Source organism: Sipha flava, unplaced genomic scaffold (assembly GCF_003268045.1).
Source record: "Sipha flava isolate LNK unplaced genomic scaffold, YSA_version1 70_pilon_pilon, whole genome shotgun sequence".
Classification (NCBI taxonomy): domain Eukaryota; kingdom Metazoa; phylum Arthropoda; class Insecta; order Hemiptera; family Aphididae; genus Sipha; species Sipha flava.
Genome location: NW_020273610.1, coordinates 1,383,435 through 1,399,349, shown reverse-complemented (window position 1 = coordinate 1,399,349; position 15,915 = coordinate 1,383,435). Strand labels below are relative to the sequence as shown.

The following is a 15,915-nucleotide window of genomic DNA, read 5'->3' as shown; positions in this document are numbered from 1 at the left end:
ATACACTTCAAAATTTAAAATCAAAAAACAGTAGGTGATAGTTAAGATGCAAGGATTGCAAAAACACAATACTTCATTTTTCAAATTAAATATAGAACAGTTGCAACCAGTTATTTTGTGATATAATAGTTTTCTGTTCCAATTGAAATAATGTTCATTCGTTATTCCTAGTACCTTATTTATTTTCGCGAATACATTTAAGACCCTTAGGTTTTATTTCGTTATGTCATCTACAGTTTTTTACTGTAGTAAAAACCTAAATAAATAAAATGTCCAGTAATTAATTTTTTATAATTAAATGGAATTTAGGTTGAGAAAATCAATTAATTCTAAAGAAAATTGACATTTTTGACGAACAAAAAAAGAAAAGAAATCATAAAACGTTGGTACTTTGTTTTTGTTTGTAATTATATTGCGTTCCAAGTATTGTACAGAATTTATAAAGTGAAAAGTCGTTGAAATAAATTGAAAAAACTTATTGTACATTCATTTTAATACGTGTTTAAATGAACAAACATTATTTTTACATAAACACGTTGTAAAAATATATTATTTTTTCTTTGATACATGTGATGTATAATCATAAATAATTGATTCCTAATTTGATTTTTAACACTATTTAGTGATTAATTTATAATTGTATACATTTGATAGCTATGAATCGTAACCGAATCAGTATGTGCCCTAAAATTTATTTTTTATGTAATGAAAAATTGGATTTCCAAATATGATTACTCGACCATCTAAAAATTATTTAATTTTACGTTACATAAAATGTTAGTAAACTATTTGCAACTCAATAACGAGATAAATTATAAAGAATTGCGTTATTTTTCTGGCGATTTTTTACAATCGCTGCAGTTGGTTCTCTCCTCTTTTTCTTTTAACCTGTTGATGACCGGCAACTGATAAAGAATGTACTCGAGATTTTCTTTCTGTCTCATTGTCCCTTTCGGTGCTCCACCACCAGGTTTACCCCAAAACTCATTCCAATGTTCGTAATGTTTTTGTCCTTCTTGAATTTCTTCTTCGTGCTCATGCTAAAATCGGACATAATAATCGTCATTATTAATATTTTTAGACTCTACAACACTGTACTCTGCAGTGATTAGTTGGATTTTACTAGTTATTATTGTTAGAAACTAAGATTCAGATAATAATATATTTTTCTTCAAGTCAATTTATTTAATTAGTATTTATGTAATGCACATCAACGAATTACTTACTTGCTTACGTTTCTCACGTCCACTTATTTGCTTCTCAAGAAACTTGTGGTATTCTCTTTCATCGATCCAAAAACTGTAAATATTATATTATGTTAGTAAATTACTGAAGGATCTCATTAGGTTTCCACTGATAAAAAGTAATATTGTATATTTATAAATCACTGGTAGTGCATTATGTTTATGAAAAATTATACGAACTTGACAATTAAAAATACATCGATTTTTTTAATCTTTTTATTTTCCTCTAAATGTACGTGTTTAAAATATACACAACTTACTTAGATTTAGGGTCGTATATTTTTGTGACGTCGCTTGTGTGCAAAGGCCATTTCGAGTTTTGTCTTCTCCTTGCGGCAAGTAACGGAGCTAATTCTACACCACCAGTCACTGCTTCCTACGGATATAACAACTTAAAATTAATCAACCCTATTGATTTTAATTGAACATATTATTTTGTAATAAATATTCCAATTTTTTATGATATACATGTAACAAAAGTACAGAACAAAAAAAATATGTTGAACAATTTTTAGGTATAACGTATTCTATCAACAAAATTATATGGTTTCGATTTATAAGATTAAGAATCAAATTGTTAAAAATAAAAAATTAATTAAGTATCTTCCAAAAAAGGATGAGATGGAATTATGTTGTTACAATAAAATTAAAGTGGCAAATAATATTCTTTAAACTAAATTGATTTCTAAAATACGTTTTTATAAAAGTATTACAATGTCTTCAGTGCTTTCTTTATTGTCATTTGGATGTGATCCCAATTTTAATATACTGCCATCCACGTATCCCTATAAAATTAAATACAATAATTGAATTATTTTGTAAACGATCGTCATAAGCTGTGCAAGAGCTATACGTTAATAATTACCATGCAAATATATAAATATAATATATATTGTTATTACTTTATTATAATTAGTTATATAGTTCAAATCATAAGCGCTTGTTCAAGCTATGTTAAGCTTAAGTTTATGTATTAGATATTAACATTTTTATTTGTTAATCAAAATAAAATTACAAATAATAATTCATAAAATAGTTTTAAAGCAAAAAGCTTAAAATATTGATCAAGCAAAAAAAAAAAAGAAATTATTTGAACTTTAAAATGTTTAATATTTATCAATGTTTTGAAATATTGTTACCAACGAGCGAAAGAAGTTTTTTCCAATACTTTTTGGATCTCTCCAAATAACACCCCCTGGGCATGGAGTACCCCAGGGATCTCCGATCAAATTCTAATAATAATTTTACAACTAACCCAATCAGTCAACATGAACATATTTTATGAGAATATTTGGATGTATAAAAAATCATAGAACTTACCAATTGCTGGTCTCGAATCATTTCTTTTTTGCGATTCTCCTCGATTATTTCTTGTTTTTCCTTCACCATTTCGTCTGAAAATAATATTTTCATAAAATTGAACACGTATTAACATTGGTTTTAAAATAATTTTAAATTAATGGTATTAGTAACATTATAACAATACCGGGAGTTTTGAGATAGGCAACCACATTTGAATAACGATAATATAGATTTTCGCTGATATTAAATCGCATACACAACGCCCCGTTCGAAAAAAAAATATAAATAATATTCAATTCTTTTGTAAAATTATTTATTCTGTACCAGTATAGTAGTGGATTAATTGATTCTGACTTATTATAATTATGGTGAAATTATAATTTCAATTTACTTTTATGTGTAACATCAGGCATGGGATGTAATTAATTCATGTTTAGGTTTATAAATGTATGAGTATTGTTTCAATTACATTATATTTTTAAAAATGCATATATTGCTTCAACAATTCAAAAATATAATAAAAGTAGTCATTTTACATCATTTAGTACATTATAAATTATTGAATTAAAAAACTACACATCATTGATGTGAATTCGCATAGAATAAAGGCTATGATTTTAAACACTGATATTTCAATTGATTTTAACGAAACCGGAAATTCGGTAGTATTATTAACTGATCAGATTATTAGACAATAAGTTTAAAAGGATATAATGAAATTCAATTTTGTATTTGTTATCAAATTAATATTTAACGTTTTTTTGTTGTTTTTTTGCCTATGCTTATTAATTTTCAGGCGTTTATTTATTTTGTTCTCATCGGGTTAAGGCTTAACCGTTAAGCTATAGCTATGACTATTTATATATTTATATTGTATGAATATTTTTCTCACCATACAGCAAAAAAAATTAAATCGTAATTTAAAAACAAAATAATATTTTAGTTTAAGAGTTAACAATGATTCTATTGTAGTGCCACCGGGGAAATATTTCGTAGAACTATTAATTTAATAAGTAAGAATTTGCATATAATGACATAACATTTTGTTGTTGAACATAGTTAAATATGGAAACGAAGTACATAGATAAGAATTTTATCGCTTTGTGTCAATAAAACAAAATACATAATATAAGCATATAATGATATGGAATGTTTAGTAAATAATATAACCGAAATTATAGATATTAATAATATTGTATTGGACTATAAAATAAGTAGACTTTATACGTTATATGATTTAAACATGACGTAGTATTATTGGTTGTATTTTTCACGTCACGCGTCTCGATAATTTTATTTGTTCGTGTAGTTACTAAATTTCATTTCAAGACATTTTACCTGACTATTAATGCTACTTAATTATGAATGTACGTCATATATCTCCTTGATACATAATAGTACGACTAAAGATTTAAAACCGAACATGGAGAATATTCGTGTAAATAAAACAAGGTTAGGAAAATGTTTAAATTGAATTAAGAAAGATGCACCAAGTTGGAGTTGTATGTCTACATTATAAGGTATCATTGAAATTAACTTCACAGGCGAGGGCAGAGTGTAATCAGTTAATTATAATATTCAGTATTAAGTACTAATTAATAAATGGAAATAATTTAACCGAATTTTATTCCATTTTATATTTACATACATTTTTTTTTACCTGACTTTGATTGTTATGATTTTACAGTAATAACAAGTTAAGAATGCAATGATTTTAGATACAATTACAACTTAACATAAAAAATACTATCATAAGAATTATTATATTATTGTTTTTAAATAAAATAATAATGTTTTAAACTGTATAATAATTGCATTATTATAAATACCATGACTCGATACACCACAAAGATTTACTAATTGCAATATAACTTATGTTTTCTTTAGTCATTTTTTAAATTATTTAAAAAATAAAATATAATATAAAATTTTTTAATATAACATAACATAATATAACATTTGTAAAGAAAACATAATTTAATATTTGTATCGCCTATTATAGTATGTGACGCAAAATATAGATATATAAATATTTAGATAGTTGTAAACATCCGGTATGTTTGTATGCTAACCATATCTTTATTATAAATACTATGAAATTATTATTACATAAGTTGCACTCTTTATTTTATGTTTAGAAATAACTTCTGACAACTATAAATTATTATTTTCTTTAACGATACTTTAATTGATTTTAAATAATAAACATATAATTTTATATCAATAAAAATAGTTGACTTTAAAATAAACTTCAATATTACAACTATGCTAATGTATGAACTATTAAATGTAATAATATCTCAAATAATATAAAAATATTTAATAAAATAAAAATTTTAACCAGATAAATATATTTATTTTCGGAAATTATTTTCAGCTATTGGTGACTCAATAAAGATAACTGATAATATTTCTTTAAGTATTTTTTTTATTTTTTTTTTCTTGAAATAAGTTAAGTCTAATATGACGAATACATAGATAACAGTTAAATATAAAAAAATAAATGCGATGTTAACAATTATTTTAGTCACATGTAATTAACGTAAATATAATACGAAAAAGATTTTAAGAAGAAATTTTCAATTATTTACAGTCAAATATGGAAAAATATATATTATCAATGTTTTGAGTATATTATTATTGCTTAAACTGTTATAAATTGCCAAATTATATCATATGTACAGATAATTTTAACCTACAAATATAGTTATGATGTTACAAATATATTTATAATTTGTTGACATAGTAATATATATTTATTATATGTATATTTACGACAATATTTGCAAATATCGAATGAGATTAAAAATTAATTAATTGTTTTTACTTTATAACTTTTAATGATTTGTAATAAAATAAATATCAAATTTAATTTAAACTTAAGATTTAATTGCACTTGCAGCTCACTTTTAATAGTATGGTTAACATAACACCTAACACACCAGTGCAAACTTTCCATTTGTCATTGCATTTAGTGTTGTGTATTACTGTGAATGGTAAAATTTGATAAAAAAAATAATTTATAAAAGCAGATAAAATCCTAAATATATTCCTTGATGTCAATAAATTATAAATAACAAATAGGGTTAAAATATACCGTGAAGTGTTTATTGAAAAAAATAAAATAAGTATTGAAGAACAGTCACACGATTTTTATGTGACGGATGTTTGCAATTAATTAACACTACAAACTTATTACTTTTTTAATTATTATTTTATCACCATTGAGTCGTTTGTGATATATTTGTTGATGAAAATAACTTCTTTCTTTTAAAAAATAAGTTTAATGCTAATTAATTTGTACGTCGTCGTAATGTTACCGCACAGTAAACAAATACGTATCATATATTATTAACAATTATTATTATGCTCACCCAATTCCATTTTATACATTCTTTGATCTTTCAGTGGAATTCTGTATCTTAAATCATTGTCAACAATGTTCCTATCAGGAGCGTGAAATTGAAACCTTAGCTGAGGATCTTCAATCCGAAAGTTTTTGATTTTTCCAGACGATGTCTTCAAAGGCGCACCGCCTCCCGGTCGTCCCATTTTCGTCACTTCATTACTAACTTCCTAAACATTTTTTTGGCAATCAACACGATTTCAACAACTGAATAAAATCTTTACGCTATAAAATAATATAAAACCTAAATACTAAACCAATACATAATGTTAATTGCGCTTGAATAACGTAATATCTGTCACGAAATATCGGATGCCTCACATTACTTTAATAGCTTGCTTAGAAACAAAAGTTTTTACATTTTATTAATACAACAATGATAATATAATAACATGTTTCAGGATGATAAATGTTTTCTCGAAAATATAATATTTATTTATTTATATATTATAAACGTCTGTAATACTCAAGTTTATTGAGGTTTTTAACTTTTCAAATATTACCTACTAATTCAACGCATTTGTAGTTCATTAATTTGAAATTTTTCAATAATTCAATAAAAAAATTTTTTTATATAAACAAAAATTATTACGTATGATCATATAAGCAAGTGTAGTTAATTTTTTTTCATTTGTTTTATTCAATTTATTCATAAAACATTTATAAAATACTCACATTCCAATAAATAATTTAGTTTCTACTAAAAACGTATTACAGAACAACTATTATAATGTGTTAATGTAAAATTATTTCAATATTATTACCAATAACATTTTTACCCTCTAATAAATATATCTAATATAGAACAGTAATGATATATATTTATTTATTTACATTATACATATAATACGAGGCAACAATACAAAATAATACATGGTACACAATGATATGCAATTTGTAGTACAATAATATTGTAAAATCATTGAGTACCTATTTATGATTTATTGCCTGAATAATGCACGTATTATAATAATATAATATAATTTATACATGCATCAATATCATTTTTTTACGAATAGTACATTTTTCTCATGTAATAATTTTCTGTCGCTTTTTATGAAATTATAAACCTTTATATAATAGTATTAGACATTTTTTTAAATTACTTATATCATTGTAATATTGAAGATTACATTTTATTTAATACAATTGTATCTGTCTCAAGATTTTAATCGTTTTCACTGTATAAAACTATAATACTACACATTGCATTTGAGATTTTTTTTGACTTATTTTTATAATCACAGAGAATTCAAAGAACGTCTAAAAACACTATAGTAAACCATCGTTTTCAAATATATGATAAAAAGTTTAAGACACTGACTTATTTGTATAGCTGATACGAACATAGTATATTCCTTAACATAATATTCATAAATTTTATATACTTAATACTTATTAGCTTATGTGTAAAGAAAAAAAATGAAATTACACATACTCAGTTATAAATGTTAAATTACATAACACGTATTTAATTTGGCATTTTCAAAAAAACTGTATAAACCATTAAATTAAGTATAAAGTGCATAAAAGATAAACACATATTATTGTTATCTGAATATCTACAAAGGTATTATAATTTAAATTATTTTTTAAATAAATAAAATATTTGGATAAGGTACGCAAATATACATTATTAATATGTTTTGATTCGTGGTTAAATAAAACTCACTGTTGAAAATATACGTTAATAACAATTCCCATTAAAAATATTTTTAGATAATATTGTAATCTAATATAGACCTGTTGCATAATAGTTCAGTATGAATTATTTACACAGTTCTAAAAACTGTAAAATGCAAATTAACATTAAGAAATATACACTTCTAATCAATATCACATCAAATCATAACCAATTGTTAAACGGCAAAACAATGATAAACAGAATCGTGCAAAGAAGCTCATAGATTTTAAAAATCTATGTGTCTGAAGTCGAGATGCTATTTTATCTGTATTTATGTTCACACGTAGCCAACTGATATGAGTTAATAATAATACTGTGACGTCGATGGCAACATCTCATAAATTGAATGACAGCGGATACGCAGTGCATATTATGCATTGAAATTTAACGATAATAACGCATTTTTTGTCTTCATTTATACTTGAATCTCGCAACAATTTAAATCATTAATCTTATCAGTACCTGAAATTTACGTATATTGCTACTTCACATCAAATTCCACACACCAAAATATTTTAAAATAATGAACGTAAGTAGTGCACTTATGGCTTCGTTGTAAGATTGCTTTTGGTTACAATAAATACAATCTAAGATAAACTTCTTTTCTTGGAAAGTAGAGTAAAGATTATTATAATGGTATACCATCAAATAGTATTAATCAAAAAAACGTTTATAAAAACTAAAAAAAAATTGCAACACATTTTATAATAGCTACTGTAGGGGAAGGGATCAGAATCGTACTACCAATTTCTAAGGATTTCAGAACTTATAACATTTTAAGAATTTTAAATTGGATTGCGTTAAAAATATTAAAAATAATGTTAGCTTCAATATTATTTAAGAATTTTTAAAAAATCTTAACATGAACTTAAAAAAAAAGTACTAATTTTGAAAATACTTTAAAATACTGTTTTGCCTCATAAGTAGGGTAAAACCATATTAGTCTATTAATAACCATATGATTATTTTATGATCTAAAATAGTAGAAATATAATCGGTATTAAATTATTTTACAAAAACATAATAAAATAATAATTCAATTAACCTTTTGCTTTTGCTATATTATTAATAACATTTGTAGGGTAATTTTTTACCACGTATACAACTAGGTACATAACAAAATTTGAAAACAACATTTTAATAAAACATGTTTAAATATTCCTAAGTTAATAACATTGAATTCTCGTCCCACGATTGGCGATTTGTTTTGCGCATATAGTTACGAACCATCTTGAATAAAAATGTATCAAGTAAATTAAAACACGTAACAATGTAGCTCCGTATAAAACGCTGGAAAAATTTCGTATGGTTAGGTGAACTAACCTAACCTAACCTAATCGTACATTTACGGTTTTATCCAAACGATTTTTCTCCACAGTAAGTGGATTCAAATTAATAGGAATTAATTAAAAAGTATAAGCAATATTCCTCCAAATTATATAATAATATAATGAAATAATAATAATTAGTATGAAAATAATTTATAATATAATACAATATATAATGTATTATAATAATAATTGTAATATAATTATTTAATACTAAATAATCTGTTAATACTTACTTTATCGTAATGTGATGCAGTTTTTTTTACATCAGACGAAAATATTTATAGAAATGTTTAATGATAATATATGAAAAAAAAATACTATTATACATATTTTTTGATAAGAAGAATTTGAGCGGTAATTGATTAAACAAAAGGTTAATGTTTATTGATAACAATAAACTTATGGTTATGGAGAAATAAACATTAATCTTTTTTTTTTCAGTGACTCAGTGTTCCGAAAATATTATCATTCGGTTTTATAGTATATTTCATAATTAATTTTTCTTATTTAATTTTAGCCCTGTTAAAGTTTAAAACCTGATTTTTTTATCAAACATAAATTTTTTTTTATATTATTTTATTTTATTTCTTAATTATGTTATATTAAGACAAACAGCCAACCACTGATGTATTTCAATAAATATGTTATTTTTTTTATAACTATATTTTTGTGTTTATCTTATAAAAATTTAAATGTATATTTTTGCATATTTTATAATTTTTTATTGCATAAAAATCCTATATATTGCATACATATCCTATCCCTGCTTATAATCTATTTATATGATTCACAATTCGTATGCTCTGTGGCATTCATGACGCGATTCCAAACGCTTAACTGATGGATGATCAGCTTAACTGATGGATGTTCAATGATGATTATTATTTATTTATAATTTGTTAACTGTCACACAGAAGTTGGGCTGTGTATTAATTACTATATACGAGTACCTTCCATGGAGAAGTCGGAGGCTCTGTAAATATTTTTCTCTTCCGTAGTCCATCGTCGTTTGGAGCACCGTGACCCGGTTTTCCCCAAGGATTATAATCGTCTATCACCTTTGAGAGGATCTGTAAAAATATACGCTCTATACACGTATTCTTTCCCAGTGCATTTTGACCGACGCTCTCTCTCTCTCTCTCTCTCTGTGATTTCAACTTACATTTTTCTGTTCGTCACATGTGCGCGTCGCGGATTCGCCGCCTTTGTCCGCAGAACAATGGTGACGTTCTTCATCAGGCATCGTGCTGTCACTACGCAGGCAAAAAAATTAAACACAAAATGTTTTGCGAATATTACTGGAACGGTTAATACGGCCGGTGTGTAATAAACGCGACGGTACCCAGAACGACACTAGATCAGATGTCCTGTACTCGGGTGCGAACAAGAGGATATCGATGTGCACGGTTTTTTGTTTTTTTTTTTTATAGAACTTCGGGCGCAGTCAATTGAATTCAATGAAACAAATATGGTTTTGACAACGTTTTTATTACACAATTAATAGTCCAAACGTCGGCGGCGGATCGATTGATTCTTATTGAATAGGTGGGTAAAGTAATTACGGTTAACCTCGAAAATCGAATTAACGGTTCAGCGGGTTACGGGAACGAATGTATTGCGTGGTTCTTATTCTCGCCCAAACATTACATATGAGTTGTTGACAAGTACTGTAGTGAGACCTACGGGTGTCTTATTAAACAAATGCAACGTATAATTATCATGCGATCTCGTCGTTAATGTTTTAATTATGAACGTTGAACCCCAGCCATTTAGGATCACGGTTTGCCAATCGCCACTCGATTCTATTTTATTTATACGCAAGACTGTAAAACACGATAATACAGTTTAAATTTGTAAAAACAGTTAATTATTACTTATTTTGAATGCCAATGTTAGTAAAAAGTTTTTGAATAAATAATATATTCTGTTATAATACATTATACTGTTAGAGTTATCTTAAGTCATTTTACTATTCTAAATAATATTATCTGTTCACGTGGATCAACATTACAAATAGCGTAAAAACATTTTCATTAAACATAACATATATTATTTTTAGTAATATTGATTACGAATTTTGTATTTCGATAGTCCGTTGAAATTGGAAAAAAATACTCTCTAAGTATCAAAATAATAGTGTGATATTCCTGGTTAAAATTTTCTGTACGAGTTCATACACTTTTAATATTGCATATATTTTATGAAAAAAAACAAGTGCAGCTTTATGGACTTATGTGAAGTATGAAATATATTACTTTTTTAAACTAAATTTACCTGTGTAAAGTGTATACGTACGCACGCCCTTGTCAATAATCACAACAGACGATCGAGGGGTTTCACGGAATATTGCAATTGAACTTTCAACGACGAACGCTCCTGGCACTGAATTCAATAAGCAAAAGCATCGGTACTGTGTCTATATTGTACAATAATAAACGGAATACAGGTCATAGTGACATGATCCGTTTAGGTTCGTATACTAACGTGCTTTTTGCGAATTTCGTGACATCCTCATTTTTTCCCATTATTTTATCGTCGTTGCTATTATTATTAAACAAAATAAATTCACATTGTATATATTTTTTTGGCGAAACGAGTTCGAACGAGCGGTGTACATGAAACGTCTTACCGAGTTGCAAAACGCTATGGAGCATGTTGCCACGAACGTAACGTCGCACTATACTTGTTATGATTATAATTTAACTTGACTACCATTTATTCATTTTATTATATAATATGCGTATTATTTTTTTATTCCTAAGTACGCGCTGTTTTATTGTTTTATTTAAAGACAAGGTAAATAATATGCAAAGTTTAAACGATAAATGACACATTATAATTATTGATTGGGGTGTTTATTGTATAATGCACTTTATGGAATTAATGTCATTGGGTTTTTATTTATTATTTTTTATTATTATTTGGGTTGTCATTTAGTACAAGAAGAGTTTAAAATCCTATTCACCGGTAGACCGGAGTGCAAATATCAATTGGAAGTCCCTTAAAAAAAATTGGCTCAACATATCATTTATATATTAATTTAATACATGTTGATATTATAAATAACTGAAAACAAAATTTAAATACTTAATTAATAGGTAAATTTTTTTTAAAAAAAAAAGATTTAAACAATAACAACGCAGACAATTTTCAATTGTATATTTTGGTTTTAGAGTCCTTTTAGAGCTCAGTAACCAGTGCATTAAGCCCCCTGTACCCTTGCTAAATTTGACACTGATCTTAATCATATTTTAAAGTTTAAACTCGTATCTTCAGATGAGTTAACTGTGTTTTTAATTTTTGGACTCATGATTTTAATGAATCTATGATTATTATTATAATTTTACTACAACGACGTATTTTTCACACTAAAAGGATTTAAAAATGAAGAACACACATGAATGTTTCAGGGTAGTTAATTTATTCATCGTTTAACATTATCTTTACTTTATATTACGAGTATAATAAATTAATTTTGAAAATATAACACATAAATTATTGTTCATATTTTTTTTAGAAATTTGCGATATTTTAAATTAGATACAGTATATGATCCATAATATTATAATAATTAATATTTAATTGTTTATTCTAATATAAAACTTTTTTTACAGTTATTGTGGAAAAAGTGAAAGTAATGATTTTAATTTATTACTCTTCTCGTTTTACTAAAATATCAACATAAGACGTAATATATTCTTCTTTATTTTTAATATTTATTTAATTATTTTACCACTGTCATATTCGATAAATAATTCAGCGTTAAACTATAGTTTTAATTAAAGCGTGAATGTCGTGTTCATTACTAAGTTTATATATTTTAGTATTTTACAATAATGGAGGAGGTACGAAGACCTTCCATAAGTTATTTGAAACGACTAAAATCTATGACCACTTAAAATTGGATAGAAAATGTAACAGTAAAGATATATACCATTTACATAAAAAAAATTTTAGCTCTTTAGAATATTATACAGGTACAAAATGGATAGTATGAGTTATTAACTACTTATCACTATATAGATTTTTAAACGGATTCTAAATAACTTTTTATCACAAATTTACCTTTTAATAAACATATAAATTTAAATATTTTATAATATATATCATTGGTTAAAAAGAGAAAATTAACTTATAAAGTTTATTTATTTAATTAAATAAAAAACAATTAAATATTATATACCATGCGTTATTATGTTAAAATATTATAGTAGGAGACAATAAGTATCGGTTTGTACTATTTTTATTTTTATTGTATTATTTCTATATTAACAAGTTGTTATGAAATTAAATTTTAATAAAAGTTTAACTATAATTTTAATTTTTTGTTATTTTAAATTGTAGGGACTGTTCTGCCGTAACTTTCATCATGAACACACGTACACTACATTGTATCATATTCGCTCTGTTATCGCTATGCGTGCTCATTAGTAATTTATTTTGGCCATTATAGCTACTATCAGTTCCAACTTATAATAACATCATAACGATGAATATTGCACAGAATACTGGTTCCGCCTCACCACGTACACCGAAACCCTCTAACGAAATTTGTCAGCCTCGTCAATTTCACCAGCTCAAAATGACAAAAACACCAAAGTCTATGTTTCACCAAACCGTTTTGCCCTACTCACCACTGATGATAACGACGTAGCAACAACTTTGTCTTTAACCAACCTTAAGGGTGATCCAATGAATATGTTTCACACTAAACGAGACATGAGGTCCCCGGCTCCACCTATCCATGTAAAAAAATATTTTTTACTATTCCGCCTCTAATAAGATATTAATCAACATCACCAACCAATATGATTTTACCTGTAGGTCAACACCATTACATATCATCATACAACTAGCAGATTGCCAAAACTTTAATAAAATTATCGATCATTTACACAAAACTAATGCTAGTTTTCATTCATTTACTTCTCGTCAACTTCTTTATATACAAGATCGTAATCAGAAACCTACACTTTTCCACCATAAGTAATGACATTATTAAAGCTTCAGCTGAATTGGGACACTCAGTTAAATTCATATACAACGTCAAAAATAAAAACAAATATCCTTTATCCTTACTCTTTGTGGATATGTTAACACAGGACAATAACAAAGACATTCTCGAAATTAAGTCACTACTCAATACCAAAATCTCGATTGAGAAACCACATAAGAAGAAACATGGTCCTCCACAGTATCATAACTGTCAATCCTACGAAGATACAAGAAATAATTGCCACCACGAACTTAATTGTGGTAAGTGTGGTAATATTAATCCCACGAATGAGTGTTCTAAAGACCGTCACAATCCTGCAAAATTTGCTCTTTGCAATGAGAAATATACAGCTAACTACAAAGGATACCCAGTTTACAAAGCTCTTCACAAAAAAACAGTTCCAAAAGTCACTCCGGTCAAAAACTCTGATTTCAATGCCCAGTCTAAAACCAAATTAACAGGGCTGTATTAGCGCATAGGCACTATAGGCACTGTGCCTAGGGTCTACAAAAATGTGTGGCTACGATTTTTTTGTAGTATGCAAATTAGTATAAAAAAATTTTTTTATGGTTTTTGACAATATATATTATATATGTTTTGGATTAAAATGAATTTTTTAACATTTGTAAAAAACTTTTATCGTATAAAAATTTATAATAGTTATTAAATAAAAGTTTAAATTTGATTTTAATGTTATAAATATTATTGTTTTTACAAGCTTAAAACTTAAGAGAAGGTTTTTTAACCATTTGAATACTGGATAACGGCCCTGTAAGAATTAGGGGCTTAGGGTCTACGATAGTGTTAATTCCGACCTGTAAATCATATGCAGAAACCACCAAAAGTCAAAACACATACACGGAACACAAAATTGCCGATACTCTTTCAAGTTTTATATATAATTTAAAATCACTAATTTGTCTCATTATCTTTCTTCTGTCAACGGTTTTAAAAGCTCTTACAACGAACAACAGTATTTAAATTAAGAATAACCTAATTATATCCATTATCAAAGTTAATTATAAAATCAAATATCAATACTACAAATATTATAAATATATATTAATACAAATAACAAATAAACACGTAGACATAATTATATAATTATAATAATCTCAAACTTATAATAGCACTAAGTGTGTTGAAACATTTTTATCTAAAATAAATAAAAAAGAAAAAAAATTGTGGGGTGTAATAAACCCATTAAACACATTAAAGATGCAAAATATCGTAAACATACTAACGATAGATTTTAAGTAACTCACTATTTTTGGAAACAAACTATTATAATTTTAAAGTAATAATTAATTTTAAAATACAAAACCCGTAATAAGTTCTAAACAACTATGAAAATTAAGATGATTACAGAAATGCACCAAATACTTTCAGAGTATTTATTTTACACCACTTTACTTCTATCTAATTTATAATTATTAATAAACAATAGTAACTAAATATTAATTATTTATTAGTGTTATTGCTTATAAATAAGTTCTTATTTTTTTTTTCGAGAAAGATTAATCTTCTTCAATATGATTGGGGCTTTAATTAAGTGCAATAAAGTTTTATTTACCGTATATCTTCATTCGTAGTTACTATAAAATTATATTTGAGGAAAGGACGATCGCTCCTACCGTCTTCCTTAAATTACATGCCTGACTGCACACAAATAATTAAATGATTAATTATATATGTAATTGAATTGTAAGACTGAATGAATCTCACTTGCTTAAAATAAATCAATTTTTGTGATAAATTGTATAAAATGTAGTCACTACGCAATAGTCTACAGCAGTCAAGATAACTGGTGATTACAATTTGCATGCTATTTTCTTGGTCAATATTGACCTTCAACTGCTATGACGTTCTTAACGTAAGTAAAACAATCAATTGTCTCGGTATACGAAATCCTTGAAAAATTGCAATAAGATTTATAACGTTTTTTTTATCAA

General features: G+C 25.9%; 1 protein-coding gene across 6 annotated transcripts; it reads right to left on the bottom strand.

Moving 5' to 3' along the window:
* Positions 1–578: 578 nt before the first annotated feature.
* Positions 579–15,629, bottom strand: LOC112692146. Of its 6 annotated transcripts, XM_025566713.1 has the most exons (12): positions 15,537–15,629; positions 11,452–11,508; positions 11,242–11,349; positions 10,130–10,220; positions 9,918–10,037; positions 5,921–6,122; positions 2,565–2,638; positions 2,384–2,476; positions 1,958–2,029; positions 1,505–1,620; positions 1,227–1,299; positions 828–1,040 (listed from the first exon to the last, which is right to left on the bottom strand). In XM_025566713.1, exons 4-12 carry the CDS (start codon positions 10,208–10,210, stop codon positions 828–830), a joined length of 1,044 nt encoding a protein of 347 aa, XP_025422498.1. In that variant the 5' UTR covers positions 10,211–10,220; positions 11,242–11,349; positions 11,452–11,508; positions 15,537–15,629. The 6 variants fall into 6 exon arrangements, with proteins under 6 accessions (XP_025422499.1, XP_025422501.1, XP_025422498.1 ...); XM_025566711.1 differs by lacking the exon at positions 15,537–15,629 and having other exon boundaries at positions 11,242–11,383; positions 11,452–11,540; XM_025566715.1 differs by lacking the exons at positions 11,242–11,349; positions 11,452–11,508 and having other exon boundaries at positions 15,537–15,617.
* Between the last annotated feature and the right edge of the window lie 286 nt (positions 15,630–15,915).

Coding starts and splice junctions, on each gene's coding strand:
- LOC112692146 (XM_025566713.1), bottom strand. CDS start 10,210: ATGCCTGATGAAGAACGTCACCATTGTTCTGCGGACAAAGGCGGCGAA. Junction 2,639..5,920: donor AATGTATAAAATGGAATTGG/GTGAGCATAATA, acceptor TATTATTTTCAG/ACGAAATGGTGAAGGAAAAA. Junction 2,477..2,564: donor TGATTCGAGACCAGCAATTG/GTAAGTTCTATG, acceptor AATTATTATTAG/AATTTGATCGGAGATCCCTG.